The following is a 22988-nucleotide window of genomic DNA, read 5'->3' as shown; positions in this document are numbered from 1 at the left end:
CTCTTGCTTTTCAAAAAAATTCTCTAGATAGCTCATCTCCTACAGGTCTTAGGCCCAGACTTTTATTTTACATATCAATCCAGTCTTTTACTTCAGGTTTCAGTTTGATTATTGAAAGACTCAGCATCCACAGACCCCAGGCCTTCAATTCACTGGAAACCTCAAGCCCACATTTTCTTTTAACATTGCAAATAGATTCAGAGATCCACCTGCCTCTGTTAAGCACTGATGTTAAGCTAAACTACTGGATGGGGCCCTGTCCTGAAATTACCATTTCTATGACACCTGGGCCTAACCTTGCTGTGTCCCAGGCTGACCTTGAATTCAGGAATCAGCCTGACTTTGTATTTTCCTGCCTTGTATCTTTCTGACATGCCTGCTCATTAATGTAACTGCCTTTGTTCCTTTAAATTAGTGATGCTGCTAATATAATTCATATTACGTCCTTTTTTTTTTTTTGCGTGGTTGAGAATTTTATATTTTCGAACTCATGTTTTTATGAGTTCTTTCCCACAGCCTTAAGGGCTGTGTCAGCATTTACCATTTTGCTAAGAATTTAGCTATGCCTCTGCCTCCTTTACCCATGTTGTCTGATTGACAAGGAGTCATTAATGTTAAGAGGGAGGACATTCCTTAAAGGAGGAATGTAAAATATGTACATTATTATACAAACAAGCCTTATGCTTGTGGCAGTCATCAACACTCCTGGTGGCCCATGTCAGCTGGCCCTATTCCAGGAGCAGGGGCCTTGTCCTTTGATCATAATTAAATGGCAAAACAGTAAAGAGATCCCAAAGAAGCATTATTAAATGATTAACCTCCCCTAATCTGTGTGTATTAGCAACTAGAAGACATTCATACTTCTTAAAATTAGTATCTGACATTTACTATAAGAATGAAAACAGTCAATGTGGCTTCTCCATACATTTACATTTTGCTTTTGTAAGACTAATGGAAATGTGTGGAGCTGGACACGTGGTTCTGTGGTTAAGAGTACTGGCTCTTCTGGAGGATGTGGATTTGATTCTGTGCACCCACATTTTGATGTACAACTACCCTTGTGTCACTCTAGTCCTAGAGGATCTGATGTCCTCATCTGGAACCACAGACACTGCTCACATGTGTACATCATGCATACAGGTGAAACACCCAAATGCATAAAACTAAATCAATTAATTAAAAATTTTTTAAAGAATAAAACAAGTGTGAATATTTTCCTTAAACAGAAAGGATGATGAATAGCTACACATGTACACAACACACGTTAAAAACAAGTGGTCAACAATGAAAGATATTAGATGTCAGGCAGAAATTATTAACATTAATTAAAACATTTAGAAAGTGCACAGAGAAGGGAAAACTGGCTTGGAAATGTATTTCAAGTGATTTAAATGAAAGAGTATTCCATAAAATATTTATTTTGCCAATTAAGGTTTAATATGAATGATCTCTATTACAAACATAAGTACTTATTATGACATTAAAGTATCTGTAAAACACAGAATACTAGCATTTCTCAAATTTGACTGGTTTTCAAGTGCACTTAAAATAGCTTGATATACTTCAAGCTATGTAAGATATTATAAAATCTAAGTATAGTTACATCTATGTAACATTCCAAAATATAGGTATTTTCCTTTAGATTTAAATGATTTATGGAACATAATTAACATTCAACTTACTAGGCATTACTTTTAATATTTTGAAGGAGAAAAATATAGTTCTGCTCTTTGAATGTTAGTAAAACAATTATTCTCCCTTAGCTTTCAGACAAAATACTAATCTTTAAGTTTACTCACAGCTAATTCATCAAGATATAAACATTTTAGGAAATTAAAACAAGATAAATATTTTAAAATGTTGTTAATATTCCCTTAACTGAAACAAAGGAAAATGCAAGCAGTTTTATGCTTCGTATAGATCAAATTATCATTTGGTATATGTTCTAATTTTATTGATTGACATAGGCCTTAAGGAGAATGCATGTCTTATAAACAGGAAAAATCTTTACTTTTTAAAAATTATCAACTTTTCATGGTTTATGTGCAAGTGTTTCGCCTCTACACATGTATGGGCACCGCGTGAAAACAGTGCTGCCAGGCATCAGAAAAAGATGTTGTCTCCTCCTGCAATTAGAGTTGAAAACATTGCTGAGATGCCTTGTTAGTGCTACAGGTAAGACTTAGGTTGCTAGGACAGCAGCCAATACTTTTACCCATGGAGAAGTCATTCCAGCCTCCAGCTTACAAAAACAACAGAAATGTGTATATATATATCTTTGATTTTTATATGTATACATAGTTTCTTCCCTTGTATTTATGTGCCCCATGTGTGTGAGAGGTGGAGAGAGAGGTCAGAAGACAACTTCAAAGCCCTTGCAAGGAGTTTAAGGGAACTGCGGGCCACCACAGAAGTGCTGGAAATAAAACCCAGGTGCTCTATAAGCAAAGAGTTCAAAAATACCAAGACATCTCTCCAGTTCCTCTTTATTCTTTAAAGAAATTATTAGTACGTCTTCTGACACTACATCTACACTTAAAATTATGAAAACTCAATACAAACTATAGCATTTTGTTTTTGTGTTTTCTGTTAGATCACTAAATCAAAACTATCAGTTTTATTTTATACACACTTCCTTCCATCTATGTATGAACTCTATTATTTTACTCAGGTTTAGGTGGCCAAAACAAAAGAAATAAAGTCACAAAGGTGGAAAGCAAACACCTATGCTCTTGCTTACCTCATGATCTTTCTTTGGGCAGTACATGGATGCGGTCTCACCATTGGATGCATGACTTCATAAAAAAACTCAGTTTTTTCCCTATTTTTAATGCTGTAAAGTTTTGACTCCTTATGTCCACATGGTCAGCATTTTCTTGGCATGCCTATGTAGAAAGGGGTTACATAAAGTGAGGAAGATTGCAGGTGCATTGAACAAACAGGTAAGAAGCTTGTAGCTTATATGCTGTCCCAGAACCTCTAAACAAAACTCATTTCTTCTAAATGAATTTCTGGTAAAACCATATTGAGATTTTGCAATTGCTCATAAATAGGTTCAATTTGAGTGGTTCAAGGGTATCTAGTTAGTCAGAAGTTTGGACTGGTAAATTTTTATTTGTTTTTGTGTAGACTCAAGGAACATGTCTGGCAACTGTGTCTTGTCTCAATGGAATACTGCTATTTTTTCCCCAGTGATTGTGTTGATCAACTATCTTGTCAAACTATTTATTTATTTATTTATTTATTTATTTATTTATTTATTTACTTTATTGGACTTTTTAAAATCTACATTTTCAATGTTATGCTCTTTCCTGGTTTCCACTCCAGAAACCCACTATCCCATCCGCCCTACCCCTGCTTCTATGAGGGTGCTCCATCATCCACCTATTCCCTCCTAACTCCCCACCCTCACAGTCCCTTATACTGATGCATCAAGCCTTCACAGGACCTAGGGCCACTCCTCCCTCTGATGCCCAACAGGGCCATCCTCTGCTGCATATGCAGGTGGAGCCATAGGTCCATCCCTGTGTAATCTTGGGATGGTAGTTTGTAGGGAGCCGTATTGGATTTGGGCCTAGCCGCTTTTTGACTGCATGGCTCAAAGTGGCTAGGTGACTCTGGGCTGTTGGCCACAGATATTCACCCCTAAGATGACTGCCATAAATCTTAAGATTGTTGGACAGAGGCCTCTCCCATGAATTTATGGCACAGGAATATAACACTCAAGGGATGCCTCAGCTCGAGCAGATACCAGTTATCTCCTGAGTCAACACCCGGTGTCTCCACCACCTGACCTCTTTGCCTCCAGCTTTCACTGCCTATACCCTCATTTTCCCCTCCTTCATGTTTCACAAAGGTTACTCCCCCTACCTGCAAGCCTTAAAAGCTGTAACGTTCATCCCAATAAATGAGACCTTGACAACAGAACTTTTGCTTGGTCTCCTTCTTCTCTTCACCCCCATTTGGCCCACTGGAAGAAAGCCTCTTTAGGACCCTGAATAACTGGGTCCCCGCTGACAGGGACAGTAGTTTACTCCCTGGGAGATCTGGAGGGTCCGGTTGGTTGATATTGTTCTTCTTATGGGGTTGCAAACCCTTTCAGCTCCTTCAGTCCTTTTTCTAACTCCTCCCTTGGTGACTGCATTTCCAGTCCAATGGTTGGCAGCGAGCTACCACCTCTCTATTTGTGAGGCTCTGGCCCAATCTATTTGGAGAGTTCTGTAAGGCTTCTTGTATGCTTATGGGCATCTCTTTCTTTAGGTTAGAAAAAAAATTCTTCTATAATTTTGTTGAAGATATTTACTGGCCCTTTAAGTTTCTCTCTCTTCTATACCTATTATCCTTAGATTTGATCTTCTAATTCTGTCCTGGACTTCCTGGATGTTTTCAGCTAGAACCTTATTGTGTTTTGCAGTTTCTTTGACCGCTGTGTCAATGTTTCCAATGTTTCTTCTGCCCCTGATATTTTCTATTCTATTTCTTGTATTCTGTTGGTGATGTTTTCATGTATGACTCCTGATCTCAGTCCTAGGTTTTCTATCTCCAAGGTTTTTCTCCCATTGTGATTTCTTTATTGTTTCTATTTCTATTTTTAGATCCTGGATGGTTTTAATTCCTTCACCTGTTTGCTTATGTTTTCCTATAATTCTTTAAGGAGTTTTTATGTTTCCTCTTTAAGGGCTTCTACCTGTTTACCTGTGTTGCCCTGTATTTCTTTAAGGGAGTTATTTATGTCATTCTTAAAGTTCTCTAACATCATCATGAGATGTAATTTTACATCAGAATCTTTCTTATCCAGTTGTTGGGATATCCAGGGCTTGCTGTGATGGGAGACCCAGGTTCTGAAGATGACAAGTAGCCTTGGTTTCTGTTGTTTAGGTTCTTGTGCTTGCCTCTTGCCACCTTATCTCTGGGGTTAGTTGGTCTTGCTGTCTCTGACAGTGGCTTGACCCTCCTGTAAGTCTGTGTGTCAGCACTCCTTGGAGATCAGATATTCTCTGGCGGGATCTGGGTACAGAGAGCTGTGGCACAGGGTCAGCTCCAGGCACAGACTGAAATGGGAGGGATTCTCTACCAGACTGATCCTCAATTACCCGTGTCCTGAGGATTCTGGGCCAAAATCCTGCTATTTTTATTTGTACTTTCTTATCTACAATAAAATGCTCTGGTCTCTTCAACTATAGATTTATAGTTGATTTGTATTTATTTGCTTTCTGTTATAGAATCACCAAATTCGTAAATTACAACAAAAAATTCTTGTTAGCTAACAGTGTCAATCTCAGTACAGTAGCTGTCATTTCTAAATTTGATGTTAAGTAATGCTAAAACAAAATGGAAAAAAAAGGGGAAAGAAAAGAAAATGATACTCACAGGAGACTTATATACAATACAACCAAAGACTTTAGTAAGTGTCTTTGTTTTTCTAATACCTATTATTTTCTATAATTTATTAATTTAAGTTTTTAAACCATAAGACATGTTCAATGTATATGTTAAATTGCAGTATATCCATAAATATGATGAATTACTAGAAACATATTTGTAAATCTTGACTTTTTTGTGTATGTGATGATTTTAGAATAGCATGAGAAAACTGAGTGTAGTCTATTGTGTCTAAATGTAGGATTCTGTAGAGCCTAAGATATTATTTTATTATCTTTTAAACTTATCTTACTTTCCTCCAGAAATCAAAAATTTCAACGTATGATAAAATGTGGGCGTTTATGAGCAGCAGGAGACAGTCTGTGCTTGTCAAAAGCAATGAGGAAGGGATCCAACGAGTCCTCACCTCGGATTATGCTTTCTTAATGGAGTCAACAACCATCGAGTTTGTTACACAGCGGAACTGTAACCTCACGCAGATTGGCGGCCTTATAGACTCCAAAGGCTATGGCGTTGGCACTCCTATGGGTAGGTTACTTGGCAGCCACTCTATATTTACTCATTAATCTTAATTGCTATAAGAAGAGTGGAAAGCAGGGATTCTACATAGTTCCCAGACAATTCTTCAACTACTGCACTTTAGCATCTCTTTTTAATCTGTAAGAGCAGGTTAAAAGTTTGGACATATGACAAGGAATGTGGGGGGAGAAAAAGAGCATGATCAAAATACATTGTACGAAATTTTAAACATTGGACATTTGCTTCCAAATGAACAAGTCAAAAGAAAAATTAATTTATATCAGATATCTAGCAGATATTTTTACTGTACCTAAATTAAAACATCTATAACACCTTCATCTCAAGAAATATTCGATTCTCAAAGTTGTAATAATATTATCATTGCTATTTTTTGAGACATAGTCTCAGTCTGCAACCCAGACTTACCTTAAACTCACTATGTAATACTTCTGTCTTAGTTCCCAAAAGAACAAATGAGGGGTATCACAAGTACAGATGTAACTCAAAATTCATCTCACCTGGCTTTCAAATATTTTTGTTTTGTGAATGAATTAAATATTGTAAATTTGGGGGATTTTTTCAAGTATGACGCTCCAAGTTATCTAGAAAAGAAAGCCACAATTTGTTCCTCAAAATATCTTTTCACTCAAATGAAGTTATTAGTAGTAGAATAATTAACAGTGACATATCTAGAATATTTTACACCCAGATTTAACCATGTTTAATATTTTTCTTCTTATATGTGTTAAAATTATTCCTCATCATCATTGTAAAGTTAAATATAAATAATTTAAGATGGCATGATTTTGCAGTATTGGAGTTCTAATCATTTCTGAGCCTTCATGGAGGATTACTTGAGTCAGTCCTAGAAAAATCTATAAGATAACACTTCAAAATGAGGATGGAAATGATAATTATAATATAAAAATCTTTTCTTAGAAAAAAAGAATTTTATAATGTGTATGTCCAAATTTAATAAACATATATAAATAATTGCATTATATAAAATATCATAGCCTATGTGTACATGTAATTGACAAAAAATGGTTCCTTAAAGATTCTCTTGTCTTAATCCTTAGAGACTATGAGTAAGTATCTTAAATGGAAAAATATGCCCTGCAGATATAATTAAATTCAAGTTATTAAAATGGAAAAATTAAACTTGTTTATGATGTGGATCTAAATGTAATCACAGTGCTGTTAGAAAGGCAGACGAGGGCTGAAATTGTATTTGAAATATAAAACAGAAGAAAGGAAAGGGGCGCAGAAAAGGAAATAGGACCAGAAAGGGAAGAGAGATAAAGTGTCACCTGCTGGTATTAAAAATGGACAAAACAATGTCAGATTCCAAACTGAAAATGATCGTTAGAGGTTCTGAAAGTCAAGAAAACAAATTTATGTAGAACACATGGGCTTTATGGACACATCTCTCATAGCACTTTGACTTCAACAATTGTGAAATGAATAGAGTTTGTGCTTAGCCCACTGGTTTTATGATAATTAGACATAGCTGATACAGGAAGCTCATATTAAGAAATAAAAGCAGCATAATTAACTAAATTATTTTGTTTTAGAAACAAAAATGAGAACATATTCTCATTGACTTATCATAGCAATAAATAATAATATTTATTTAAAAACAAGGATTACAGAAGAATCAGTTCTGAGGAAGGCCTGTAGAGTTTTTATAATTATACAATAAACAGCTTGTGATCTTTTTGTTTCTACGTGGTAAAAAGGTGTTAATACATTTTACTAAAGAAAACATAAAGCAATACAAAATTTAATGAATACATAAAACTATGTAATGTCACATTTAAAGTTAGAGCAAATACTGTGTACATTGTATGGTACTTTTATTTCTAAAGTTTTTTGCTGATCTTGTGTCTTACTGACTTTTGTATTGCTATGATAAAGACCATGACTAAAAGTAACTTGAGAAGGAAAGGGTTTGTTTCTACTTACAGCTCCACAACACAGTCCATCTCTAAGGAAATTCAGGAAACTTGGTGGCAGAAGCTGATATGTAAGACATGGGAATTATAGGGATGACAATTAGTAAATTGCTCTTCGTGACTTACACAGCCTGCTTTCTTATAGGGCACAGGGCCACCGGTCGAGTTTTAGCTGGGCTATCCCTATATCAGACAGAGATCAGTATGTGAGGTTTTACTCTTAATTGAGGCTTTTGCTTCCATGAGGATGATGGCATCACGTTGACATAAAAATACATATTACAAACAAAGTAAGAGATCAAAATAAATTTTGACTATAAACCTGAGTGTAATCTTTCTTTTTTTTTAAACAATTGAACTCTTGGTTGATCAGATCAATCCCTATAATTCTAGAAAAGGTTAGTTATCATAAAATATCTTCATTAATACATTCAAGGTCATGTGTCTGAAAAATTATGGAAGTTAGTTTGTATTTTGGTTATGTATAGAATTATACACTTTCTTTGTTTCAACACATTTAAAAATTAGAAAATAATTTACAAAATGCCTACAAGTTTCATATATTCTTCTGGAATTTTAGTCTAAATTTAAGATTAGCAAAATACCTAGACATCACAAATACTATGCATAAAAAGTTTTTTCTCATTATCATTGATTTTTTATTGTGCAATAATGATATTTATTGAAGTCTGTTACTTCTGAATAACATTAAATTGACTTAATACATACTTATCTTTTTCAGAATGATACAAATTTAAGATATATTTCAAGTGTATAAAATAAATATTGAAATCACTTTGCATTGAAGGATTTTTTTTAATTTTTTTAGCCTAGATTGCTTCTCTTTGATTTGAAACAACCAAGTTCTTAACTTTAGTGAATTCTATCTCATATAAATCCAAGAAGAATATCAAAATACTTTTAGAACTCGCACATTAAGTTTCAGTTTAGATTCTCCGACAAATTTCATCAGGGAGACTTGATATATGAGTAGGCAGTTCATACTTGCCTTTTAAACACTCTGCAGGAAAATATTCCAGGTAGGAATTTGTGACTTCCTATTTTACACCTCTGCTACAAGTATGGTTTCATGGCTTATTTATGCTTGTTCAGCTATTAGTAAACACAATGACACACAATTATACTTAAATGAAATACGGTCTCAGGCAGAATCAGATCCACAGTTCTCAAATAGTTATTTGGTTCCTTATCATGATCAATCACATTGAAGACTATTATTGCTGCATTTACATAGTTTAAAATCTAATTTATCCATAAGCTAACAACAAAAACATTTAAAGGAATATATTTAGGTATGGGGGAAAAAAAAGGTATTCTTTCTTTTTTCTTAGAGAGTTAGAGATAAACCCAGTGAAGGGAATATGATACAGGCTCAGGCTGTGAAAAATTTAAAGCTCATCCAGGAATTCCCTAGGAGTCTTACTTGTATCTTTAACAGCTATAATCTTCAGTGACAGCATCATATTCTACTGTGATCAGTAGAATACTGTGAAAGGAGCTTTCACTTTTACTTCCATTCAGTTATTTTTCTCCTCTTTCGTTACTTAGATTTTTAGACATTTTCATGGAGTCCTATGTGTCTGGGGAAGTGAGTTAACAAATAAAACAGGTTAAGTCTTTTGAATTGTGAAATCAGAAACGGATCTGAGAAATTAGACTTTGCCAGCCCCTGAATTGAGTTTTGCATTTCGCAGATGCAAACCCGCCAGGCTCCACTGGTGTGCTTCATTTGGGGCCCTCTGCTCCATTCATCACCCTTAGTGTGATGATTACTGCCCAAAGTGGTCTGGGAATGCGCAGAGTGGCTTGGAGAAAAGCTATTTAATTAGGGCAGCTCTGTTTACACAAATACCTTAGTGGAGATATGAAGGCGAAGCAAAATAAGCACAAGCTGCTTTAATTAAGTGTGCGGTGGTGTTAAATCCCTTTCACAGTTTCCCTGACAGCAGCGATATTATTTTAATGTGACATTTAATGTTGGAAGTTGCAGATATTTTTACTCATAAAAAGTGAACTGAATTTCTTAGCTCATTCAAAATCTCATACTGTAGAAAAGCTCTCAGAGAGGTGAAAATCGAGAGGCAAATGACAGCAGTTTCCTTACAGAATATTTACAACATGTGAGCAGCTATAATCTTGCCTCTTAAATACACCATAGGTGATAATGCGCTTTAAAAAACCAGAGAGCATTTTGCCATAATGGAACTTTTTTGGCTCTGTACCAATTCCACTTTGATGACCAGGCTCACGAGCTGGAGAAATGAAGTACTTTTATCAATTAGAATTATTGTGCTTTGCTTGGTTGAGTTTGCTCTGGTACAAGAGTGTTAAATGGACTAGAGGGGCTCACCACTATTATGTTCTACAGCAGTGAACTAGTGACATGTTCCTTCCATTTGTAGTTTTTCTCACCACTCCCGCTTTATGCGCAATGTGAATCCCCAAGAGGAGCATTCAGAGACCTGCATGTTTGTGGCTCTGCATGTTGTCCATGATATCAGCAGTCTCTGTGACCTGGGCGGGTCCCCTTTCTCAAGCATATTTAAATCAACAGTAAATTCTAAATAATCATTTAGATAGCTTGACAATCGATAGGTAGTTTCTATCAGTACTAAATGAGTACTGACAAGAAGGGAAACATAGGAGACCCAGCTCCACTCTTACCTGAAGCAGTTGAGGATTTTCCCTCTTCTTCCTTGACTCAAGACAAAGCAAGACTTATGACTAAAAGATGGAATTTCAGGATTAGTTTATGTGAAGTGGAGCTGAAGAACAATAAGAATATTTTTTAATTATTTTTAATTTATATGTTAAATGGTTTGGTTATATTCTTCCTACTACACTACTTTTCTCAGGCCCACTCTACCTCAAAACTTCATATTCTTTCTCTCTTAGAAAACAAACGAAAAAGCACACACCACACAAAAGAATGGTCACAGAGTCCATTTGGTGTTGGCCACCGATTCTTGAGCTTGTGTGCCCTGTCACTCCATTGAAGAAAACAGATTTTTTTCCATGAATTGCAAATAGCTAATTGCTGATAGGTGTAGGAAGGAATTTCTACTAATTTTTCTGTTACGTGTGTTGGGGTTTTGCTTGGATTTAACATGTGTAGCTACGTGCATACTGTGATATATAAAATTAATCATGAGAATTTCAAGAAGGAAAGAGGCACTTGGGCAGAAAGTAAGACATTCTGTGGACTAAATGTGTGGACTACTCGGAGAGTGGCAATTCACTAACTTATGAGCCATATACAGCTGGATGCTGTCTATGCCTTAAACTCAGCACTTAGGAGGCAGAGGCAGAGTGATCTCTATGAGTTCCAGGTTACATAGTTTTGTATGCCAGGACTGCACGGTGAGATTCTTTTTTTTTAAATTATTAATGTTTTATTTCTTAATCATTTTTTACAATCTAGACATCATTCCCCTCCCAGTCTTCTCCCGGACCGTTTCCCATTCCATACTTCCCCCAACGCCCGGCTCCAAGAAGATGTCCCCACTGCATACCACCCCACATTACCAAGACTTCCCCCTTCCTTGAGACCACAAGTCTCTTGAGGGTTAGGTATATCTTCTCTGATTGAGTCCAGATCCAGTCTATATGTGTCAGGAACCTAAAATGAGTTGGTGTGTGTTGCCTAGTTAGTGGATCAGGGTCGGAGAGATCTCAGGGCTCCAGGTCAGTTGAGATTGCTGGTCTTTCTGTGGGGCTGCTGTCCTCTGGGGCAGAGGGAGGGAGGAAGGGACCTGGATGGGAGAGATAACAGGGATGGGAAGGGGAGGGGGGACATGATCAGGTGTGGGGGTGGGGGAGGACTGAAGCCCTGAGGGCCAGCTGAAAGATTGGCAACAGGCAACCTCGGGAGATTGTTTCCCAAAAACCAAACAACAAAAATACATAACAGCAATAAACAGACAAACAATTTTTAAAAGCATAGGATATATAGACTTTTGGTAGGTTTTGATCCATCATCTTTGAAAAGATGTTGGAAAATCTAAATGACAATGGTGGCTATTGAATGTCAACTGACAGTTGGGAACATCACAAGGACGTGCAGGATAGCAAAAGAGAGTCTCACTGAAAGAAATGACAGCCCAAGTGTCTTGCTTGCTTGCAGCAACTTGCTGTTGCTGTGATAAATGGCAGGAACAAAAGCAATTGAGGAGGTCAGGGTATGTACCTTATACTTCTGCACCATAGTTCATTACTGAAGGAAGTCAGGGCTGGAACTCAACTAGGGTATGAACCTAGATACCGGAGCTGATGTAGAGGATATGGAGGACCGCTGCTTATCAGCTGTTCTTCATGTCTTGCTCATCCTGCTTTCTTATAGAACCCCAGGTGACCAGTGCAGAGTTGGCTCCATCTACAAGGGTTGGGCTACCCCACATCAATCATTAGTTTAGAAAACATACTAGACTTGCCTGCCGCTCCATCATACGGAGGCATTTTCTCAGTAGAGGCTCCCTCCTCTCTGATGATTCCAGCTTATATCAAGTTGTCATAAAACAAGTCAGCACACTACCCAAGGTGATATTCACATAAGGTTGGTTGATTGACACTTTACATATCTATATGTGAAAGGGATATTGCCTTAGTATCAGCAACTTTACTTTCACAGTACATGTTATTGTGCTGGAGTTCTTGCTTCTCAGTTGGCTCAGACCAAACTCTAGGGTAGGAACTGCTCTCACCCCGCCCCAAAGACTTATAATTGTTGATGTCATTTTCTGTCTCAACATCAATCACAGTTGAGGATTTTTAATGCACATACAACTATTATATATTTTGTCATTATCATATTTAGCAATTTAGCTATATTATGCTTGTAAAATATTTTGCATTATGAATGTAAAATGCTTGCATCAGTCACTCTTAAACAAGTTTTAACTTACACTCTCTATACTCATCTCAGCTTATACACAACTATGAACTATGTCACTAAGTTTTATGATGGTAATACTCTACCATGACATATGTAAAATATATATCCATTTATTCTTGTTTGCGTTTTAATGTTAAGTGAGATTTACTGCTTCTTTATTTTTCAATATTAATAAGTAGGAGATGTGTGATTGTTACCAAAGGAGGCACATTGTTTTCTTTTTGAGGCAGACGCCAATGTTTATAAAAATAGAAATCAGTATGAGAAGCATGTTTCCTCCCAGCTCTACTCATCATCCATTTCTAGAATTCCCAATTTATCATATAATAAGTACTGTAATATTCATCATTACAGATGCATGAAATTGCCGGCCTTCAGTCTTTCAGCTTTCCTAAAATGAATGAATACATTCATCTTCATTAGTTTAACATAATGCACAAAAACTGATGAAAATTATTCATTTTTTTCTGCAGGTCAACTCTTCCATTAAAATGCATTCTATTTTTCTTTGGATAAAGCTGCCTAATTTTAATATTACTAAAGTGATCATGCAAGCATAAATTGGAATCTAATAATTTCCAGTAACTAAACTGTGCAGAAAAGAAGTCAAATTACACCTGTAGATACAGTGTGTTCCTGGTATTTTTTTTTTATGTCCAGATTACATGTCACTGAAAGCAGATGAGAACTCAGTAAGCTTTACCTGCTGCACAGACACTGACAGGCTCAGCATGCTGGAACCTAGGAAGTTTCCAGAGCAGATTTGATGAATTGGGAGCAACAGTGTGAGCCGCCTTCATTAATATTGTAATATGACGACCAGTTTTACCCAAACTCTGTAGAAACCGGATGAATTCTCATGGAAACAGAGCATTTTATAGATATTATGTACAAAAAGTCTATCATTCAATTCCTTTACTGTTCTGGGCCAGTTGCTCCAAGAACATGAATCCAGATTATATTTCAAATTGTGTAGCCACAGAATACACCAAACAGTCATCCTAGGATTCTTAGGATTCACTCTGTTAGGGCACTTACTATCCAGATGTGATAGACACATCCTTAACATACTACATGGTACATAAGGCCATCATAATGAAACTTATTCATATTCTAGTGTCACCTATGTGTCCCAGGTGCACTAGGAAGTTACTGTCTTTTTGGCTACATCTTATTTACCTTACACAAGCTTAAACATCTTTTCCCAATGTTGGATAATTCACTATAGATTCTTCATATATTTCTTCAAGTAGACTCTATTACACAGGTTATATGGACCTAATTGTTTGATAGCTACAGATAAATATAATTTCTATCCAAAACTTTTTACTGATTGATATGGAATATAGGCATTTAATTTTCAAACATATTTTACCTTTCCTATTGTCAAATCATACATTTTATCATCATAGACTTTTTATCTCATTTAACAATGTATAATATATAAAAAGAAACACTTAGGTGAACAGCCAAGTTGAGTTCATATATGCCCTTTACCCCAAATACGCATAGCAATGTATTTGTTAGTTGATGGACCTATACTGACACATCATTGCATAAGCCTTTAGTTTACTTTAGGATTGACCCGACTTTGTGCTGTCATGAATTTGAAGGGCTATGTAACCATTAATTTCATATGTAGTATTACTGGGTAGCTTCACTGATCATATTCTGAAATTTGTCTATAAATTTCCTAATCCCCTTGAATTTCTTGGCAATGTTTATTGATTGAGATAAAACATCTGTATAACCCATGTCTGGGTTTGTTTAAATATAAAATTTCAATATCTTTAGATAAATGCAAAAGGACATAATTTTTGAATGTCCTGGTAAAATATAATAAGGAGCTTGAGATAGAAGAAGGACACAGTATATCTTGTTTTTTGAAATTGAATATTTGTCATGTAGCTTTTAAACACTACAAAATTTTTAAGCAAAATATGATAGCACAAAAGATGATCACTTTTCCCTGACTGGGTTGGCATTCTGTGATGAAAATATAATAACCTGATTAATCAACTTTCAATATGAAATTGCTCTTTCTTGTTGTCATTTATAAAAGTTGCTTACATTTTAATTATATTTAAAGACATACATAATACAAGGAATGATGGATATATTAACTCCTATTTAGTTTTTATCTAGGTGTAGTTAGAAAAGAACTCAGACAAATGTTATAGATACTTATAGGAAATTCTGAATTTCAATGAAATATATTTAGGTGATCACATATAATTACTAAATATGTTAGATAATGCTGTAATCTATGTATTTATGGTTTATAAGCTTAAGCATATAAATTGTTGAGGGTAAAACAGTAAACAAATTTCATTTAATATCTGAATGCAATAACACATATTGTATGCTTATTTTGTGGCATGAATAATACTAGCAAGACAGATAAGGTATTTATCATTTCATAATTTATGGTCCATCAGGGTAGATAGCTATTAATCATATATTGACAGAAAGAACTTCACAAAATAAACTATGACCAACTGTACAGGATAAGAAAACAAATGTATCATATATTTTCAAACACCATTGTTGCTTAGAATAAAACCAAAATAATATAAATTATAAGTAAAATTTAAATAATTTAATACAGCATCTGCATTAACATTTCTTCAAGAGGATTACCATGACCTCAGGGATCAGAAGAGTCCCCAATACTGAGAGGCCATGATGTGGTCCTAAAGTTAGTACCTTAACCATGGAAAGGATAGCATGAGAAGAAAAATTTAAAGCTGCTCAAAAATTGTTATGCTTATATTGAACAAGTACATCCTTCCCCATGGGAATTAGAGACTCTATTCATAAAACTGAATATGGCCAGCAAAGCTGTCACTTAAATATAAAACTTGATGATTCTGGCTTCAGACAAGTTTATTTTTGCTATCAGAGCTTTAATTATCAAGGCACAGAGTGAGGAAAACTGAAGTTATTAAAACAAGCACAGGAATTTATAAACACATTCATCACCATAGTGTTACATTGAATTAATGAGAACTGGAGAAGATTCAGTGCAGAATCTATTGCCACCTGACAATCTGAGCTAGATGCCCATAGCCCTCAGGCTGAAGGAGAAAATAAAGTCCTGAAAAATCATCCTTTCATCTCTGTGTACATGCCATGCCACACTCTTGTCTGTATACGAAAATTCATGTATGTATACAGAGAAAATAAGTATTTTCTTTAGAAAAGAAACAAAATGAGTGATGGTATAGGCGCTTACTGCATCCCCTCCAGCACTCCCAACGTCCAGTCATACACTGAGACTTAAAGGAACTCATGCTTGAGGGCTGTATTTTTAAAAACAGTTTATAGACTAACATCCCTCAGAAAAGAAGAATGATTACGATTACAGGTAATTGAACTCTTTGAGAAAAGTATTTAGAATTCTTTATGCTAAAAATCATGGCATAGTCACTTTCTCACACATATATGCAAACTGTTAGAGTCCAAAAAACACACAGAATTTGAATAATCAAAACTAACATTAATATGTGAAATTATACATTCATACATTAACATTGATTCATGAAAATATCCTCTGGAACCCAGAAGAAAGAAGTTCTACTTGACTGTTATCTAAATTTGGAGCATGGCAGGCAGAAAGCATAATCATGATATCTAGGTAAATATAAAGTAAAGGAAACTGAAGTCCTTTTTGAGTATAAATTACTTGTCATGAAATCAAGAAAGAACCAAGATGCTTTGGACATTTAGACAAATGTCCCAGACTTTAAGTGTTATTAGTGGATGGCAGCTACAAATTTTGATGTTTTTTTTTCATAAAATAATTTAGTTAATCATGGTACAGACATATGTTTGCATCTCTTTTTGCCCAAATAGAAGCATTTCTGGAATGCTTGATGTGGAGACATTGGTGGTACAAGTACACACTGTGTGCTGATTCGTAGACATGTGTAGCAAAAGATGAAAATGGAGCCTAATGCCTAGAGCTCCGTCTCCACATATAAAGGCAGGATGTAGAATGGAGACAGTCATAGAAATCTCAGAAGGAACAACACATTTATAATTATTGTCACTAAATGCTGTAGATATAAATAAGTAGTAATTATTCCCTTCAAGGACAAAACGATTAGCTTAATAGGATACAATTTTTAGAATTACTAATTGGTATAAAGAAAAATATTATTGCTTAATGGTGGTTTTTGGGTTATCTTATTATATTTATGTATTACAAAGAAAAGGAATACATGATAATATAATTCTGCTTCCCCAGCTGAATGAGTTGGTTCCCATTCCCATCCACATTGTTAGACCTTAAACAAAATAAGTTGACTTCTTGTGTAGAAATATAGGAAAATAATTTGTGTGTAATACCTCAAGGAATTTTGAATGAGAGAATATTAAAAATCCATAGAACTAATGATGTCACATGATAACCTCCATAAAGAGATAAAGATCTTTAAAAAAGAAGGAAAAGAAGTATATATTATAGATATGTTTTTCTGTTTTGCTCTATCTGTTTAACATATAACCCTGTGTTTTGTTTATTCTTCATGTGAATTTACAAGTAACATTTTTTTTGGAAAACAAACCAAGATTCTCTCATTAATAAATTACTTTAAAATGAAATACAAATGTATACTTCCCAAGACAAAAGATATGATTGAAAATTCAGCTTAGGAAATGCTGTCATGATATCTAAAGTAAATATTTATTGAAAAGATAATTTCTAATTAAGGTAAATAATATCAACTTCTAATATGAAAGTAAAAATGTTCGAAAGTTGTGGTGACACATGCTAGTGATCTTAGCAACTTAGGAGTCAAAAAGGATAGAAGGTTATGAGTTAGAGACCAGCCTGGGCTAAAGGAAGAAAACAAACATTTAGTAGGAGGTTGGGGAGAGATGTCAAAATGTGTATCTTTCATGAAAACATAGTAGCTACTACAAGTTGTCATGAAAACAGTTTCCTTCCTATTGGTAAGTGTTTGTCAGTATCAAAGTCATAGATGTTGCCTTTATCTGATTGTTACTATATTATTGAGGTGCACTGAAGGAGCATGATGATAACAGTTGTGTTTGTACAGAGGAGAGGGCATTGGAGCAAGTAATCCAGTGAATCATTTACTGCAGGCTTAGACTTTAGAACAAACTAGTCATTAGAGGAAGAGAAACAGGCATGAAGAAAAGCAAAAGAGGTTTGGAAAAGATAGATGTAAAGACAAAGAAAGTGAAGAAAAAGGATAGGCAGAAAAAGAAGCAAAAGAAAAATAACAGGTAAGGATAAAGGAGGGTAGAGAAATGGAGGGAATGCGAGGAAAGAAGGAAGGAAGGAAGGAAGGAATTGTCTCTCTTAATAAAGTCATATTAACTCAAGACTTAAAACAGTTTTTGTTTTGTTTTGTACTTTTTTCTTTTAATTAATTAATTAATTAATTAATTAACTTTGCATAATGCTCATTGTGCCTCTCTTGGTAACCCCCTCCCACAATCCTTCACCTCATTTCCTCCTCCCTTTCTCCTCTGAGCAGGTAGGAACCTCCCTGGGTATCCCCCACCCGACCCTAGCCCATCAAGTATCTGTGACACTGGGCACATCCTCTACACTGAGGCCAGACAAAGCAACCCAGCTAAAAGATCATATATATATATATATATATATATATATATATATATATATATATATATATATATATATATATCAGGCAACATTAGAATGGCTCCCACTCCAGTTGTTGGTGACACACATGAAGGCCAAGCTACACATCTGCTACATATGTGTGTTCTTGGGTTGGTTGTTCAGTCTGTGAGAGCTCCCGAAGTTCAGGTTAGTTGACAATGTTGGTCTTCCTGTGGAGTAACTATTCCCTTTGGAATGGCAATCCTTCCTCCTATCCTTTCATAAGAGTCCCCAAGCTGTGGGTATGTGCATCTGTGTAAGTCAGCTTCTGGGTGGCACATCACAGTTTACTCTTCCTACAAAGCTTTACTATATGATAATATGTATCTGAAAATATTTAATGAATTCATAATTTTACATAACATTACTTCATAAAAATTTATTATTTAAGACATTATGAATAACATTGTGGTTGTGCAAATGCTACATATGAGGCTTTTCTTTGTGCATGCATTCATTGTCATAGCATTTAGAATATTCTCCCATTCAATTTCTAAGCAGGCACTATCCTCTTTTTTGCTTCCTAGGTCAAATAAAAACAGGTATGCTTAGAGTGGTTTGGTGAGAGACTGAAATGGTCTGTACACCTTTTGTGAGCACTCAGTTTAAATCTCAGCTTACAGATCAAAATACTTTCATGGAATAAACATATATCTATACCTTCTTTCTCATGACCTTGTTTTTCCTTATCTCTCTCTTCCTTCTTATATAGAATAGGTAAAAAGCATGTATTTTGTTAACTTGCAAAGTGTTAATTTCTAAACTACAAAGCCCCTGCAGTCTGTAGAATATATGTAACAAAGGGAGGTCACAAGAGAAAAACTACAAAAAGAACGAATGATCAAAAATTTCATGAGGAAGATATAGAGACTAATTTTACCTTCAAGGAGTATTTGCTTTATTCTAAAAGAAATAAAGCTGGGAGCATCTAACTACATTCAAGTGTAGAGTTTTTGGTGAAATGTTTCATAGAATCTCACAAATGATAAAAGTATCTGACAGTTTAAATGAAACTGGAAGTAAGGCCATCTTGTGACTATAGACACCAATGAATCTCAGATATTTGTGTCTTCTTTCATTCATGCATGGTTATCTAATCTTTGTCCATTAGAGATTTGACTTTCAGATGAGAGACCATTTGTTATGATAGACACATTTATGGATTACTCTTGTTTTCTAATGAAATGAAATGCAATGAAAAATTTGGAAATTAACCTCATGCTGTGTTTGATATCTGGGGAGGCAGAGAAAAGCTGATTTCCCATGTATAGGTATAGGGTGAGGTAGAGGTAGATATTGAGTAGAGGTCGAGGTTGAAGTATAGAGAGATGAGATAAGTGGTAAACTCTCTACCCTATTCCTTATAGGCCATCAGATATCTCTGTATGCCAGACTGAGGAGGGCAAAGTAGAGGTGGGGATGAATAGTTTCCACAGGGTTCTGGTCTGGCCAGGAATTCTGGGAGTGTTAATGCCCTTAGAAGAGAGACAAAGAAGTTTGGGTGGCCTGCACGGGGGAGGTAGCCAGGGTGTATACTGTGGTGCTCTGATGTGAGCCTATACAGTCAGTGAGAGCCTGGCCACCTGGGCAGATCTAAGATCCAGTGGAGAATGTTTTAGGAAAAAGAAGCTTTCTCCAAGTGTAAAAGCTCAGTAAAAATAGTCACTCTCAGACAAACCTAAGTGAAATAATTTCTACACTGTAGTCTATGTGAACAGGGACTATTTGAATTTTGCGAAGTGGGATGGAATCTGTGGAGTGTTTTCTATTGGTTGAGTTTGAGATATTAATGCTGCTCTGCATGGAGGACTCCAGGTACTACACTAAATGACTGACTGCCCATGGTCTTCTTAGATGGGTTTCGTGGGTGTATGTTCCAGAGAAGCTACAGAGATGGGTAGAAAGCAGTTCTACTCCTGCATTTCTCAAATCTGTGAGATTCCTGTGGTTTGAGCTCACTCAGCCTTTCCAGTTCCTATGCCTGTCTGGTGGCACAGCCCACTTGCCCTCCAGATATAAGTAATTAGATGATACAGATGTTATAGATGATATAGTTATAGATAGATAGTGATAGAGATAGTAGATATCAAGATTGAGAAGGTGGTAGAGATAGAGAGATATAGGTAAAAAGATAGAGATAGAAATGATTCTTTTGTGCAATAAGCATTGTATCTAATGTGCACTGAGCTAATCTTCAATGTCCTCAGCTCCTTAAATTCATGATATACTCTGGCCTAGTTTATGGCTTAGCTTATATATATTTTTATTGCTTTGATAGGATATTCTGACAAAAAAAGAAAGAAAGAAAAGGGAAGGGAAGGGAAGGGGAGGGAAGGGAAGGGAAAGAAAGGAAAGGAAAGGAAAGGAAAGGAAAGGAAAGGAAAGGAAAGGAAAGGAAGAGATAAAAAGATTTACTTTTCAGAGACAGTACAAGTGTAGTTTATCACCAAAGCAGGGAAATCTATAGGCAGCAGGAGCTTGAACCGTCAGCACTGGGTCACATAACTTCCACAATAAGGAAACAGAATAATAAATGCTAGCAGTTAACTTGTTCTCTCCCTCCAATTTATAAAGTCCAGGGTCCCCACTCAGAAAATGATGCCACCCATAGTATAGATAGTCTTCCTATCTATAGTAATGCTTTGATACAAACATACTACAGTAGCCCACAGGCATACCCAAAAGTCCTGCTTCCAAGTGATTCAGTATCACTCACGTTAATAATTGACACTGAAAACTTGAGCAAAACCTGTAACTAATTTCTGTGTACTCCATCCAAGCTAAGTGTATGGCTGTGCATGTGAATGAAGAGAATACTGTTCTTTGGTTTTAGCATATTTTTAACATGTTTACAAAATGGTATCTCAGTCCACATCTGAGTTTAACTGGTACCTTAGGTAGAAATACTCCCTAGAAAACGGCATGTCATGAATCAAAGAATTAATAATTTACTTTTGAAGCACTTGTCTTAGTTACTTTTCTATTGCCAGGACAAAATACCATAACCAAAACCCTTATACAGTAAAATGTTTAACTTGACGCTCATGGTTACAGAGGGATAGAGTCTACAACCATCAATGGAGGGGCGTGGCACCAGGCAGGCCTGGCACTGATGCGGGGTCTTAGAACTTACATCCTTCTTATCCCTGTTATTGTTCTAGGAAGACTTTTAAATATTCATTCATTCATTCATTCATTCATTCATTCATTCATTCATTCATTATGTGGCTTTTTGACACAGGGTTCCTCTGTGTAGACCTGGCTGTCCTGGAATTATTTCTGTAGACTATATTTGCCTAATCAGAAATCTCTCTGCCTTTGCCACCTGGCGATTGGCTTGAGCACACCAGCACTTCCAGTTCTTTTTATTTTTGAAATTGTCGTGTAATTACAACATTTCTCTTTTGCTCTTCCTTCAAATCCTCCTGTAAACTCCCCTTGCTCCCTTTTATATTAATGACTTCTTTATTTGAAAACATACATACATCACACAAATCTAGAAGGTAATATTTGGGATTATACACATATATACAAAACTAATGAAAAGAGAGTTTACATCTTGGTCAACAAGCATGATGCAGAGACAGCTAACTGGAGCTAACTAAGGCTTCTGAAGCCTCAAAGCCTACTTCCAGGGACAAACCTCCTCCAACAAGATTACACCTCCTAATCCTTTGCAAATAGTTCTGCCTACTGGAGACAAAGTATTCAGTTCATGAGCCTACTGGAGCCTGTCTGGTTCAAAACAACACATTACTCTCCTTGGGATGAGGGGTTTCCAGAGGGGAACAGGGAAAGGTGATAACATTTGGAATATAAATAAAAAAATATCCAATGAAAGAAAAGAAAAAATATAAAAGTAAGTGCCCAAGTTAAATCAATAACAGTTAACAAGTTAATATCAGTTATTTGCTCTCATTGATTAGCTTCTTATCTCATAGCCAAGTATTTTGTAAATATTCAAAGGGAAGCCTACTAACTTTGTAGGTGCTATTAAAACAAATGTTAATTGTACATTACTATGATCAAGAAAGCCTGTATCCTGAGGCGGGTTTGCAAAGGAGGATTTGAGTATTCACATTCATTGCTGGAAAGAGGAAACCTGATGAAAAGTAGATTGTTTACATTTATTTCTTGTTTGTCCTTGAAAATTACTGGGACTACTGTATTTGAAGATTCTAGAAAAAGATCACAACACAGATTAGTGAGTTTGGTAAATTGTCAGGAATGTAATTGTCTCTGAGTTCCTTCCTACCTGGTCAGCACCCTCCAAGCTAAGGATTTTCTACATGCCTGCTTACCAAATAGCAGCTCCTCATAAATCTTGTTCATAATTGTACTTCTGAAGAGGAAACTATGCCTTCTCACTTGTAGATATGCTGTTCCCACAGCCCCTGTTGGTATAAAACTATTTCTTCAGACACTATGTTGATAATTGAAAGTCAATTTGATAAAGCACCAAAGATAAAGTGCCTTTCTGTGAGGCATTTCCTTCACAGAGATAAATGAAACAAGAGTTCAGATTTTTATATATCATGATAAAGACTTGTTTTAAAGAAAGAGC

General features: G+C 35.7%; 1 protein-coding gene across 1 annotated transcript in view; it reads left to right on the top strand.

The window, feature by feature from the left end:
• Grik2 (glutamate ionotropic receptor kainate type subunit 2) overlaps positions 1-22988 on the top strand; it is a 697720-nt gene that overhangs the window by 658407 nt on the left and 16325 nt on the right. The window contains 1 exon segment of the mRNA NM_019309.2: positions 5685-5910. Within this exon segment, the coding sequence (NP_062182.1) occupies positions 5685-5910 (226 nt within the window).

The sequence above is a fragment of the Rattus norvegicus genome, chromosome 20, assembly GCF_036323735.1.
Source record: "Rattus norvegicus strain BN/NHsdMcwi chromosome 20, GRCr8, whole genome shotgun sequence".
In the NCBI taxonomy this organism is placed as follows: domain Eukaryota; kingdom Metazoa; phylum Chordata; class Mammalia; order Rodentia; family Muridae; genus Rattus; species Rattus norvegicus.
Note: the sequence above shows the minus strand (reverse complement) of the source record. Positions and strands in the feature narration are given on the sequence as shown.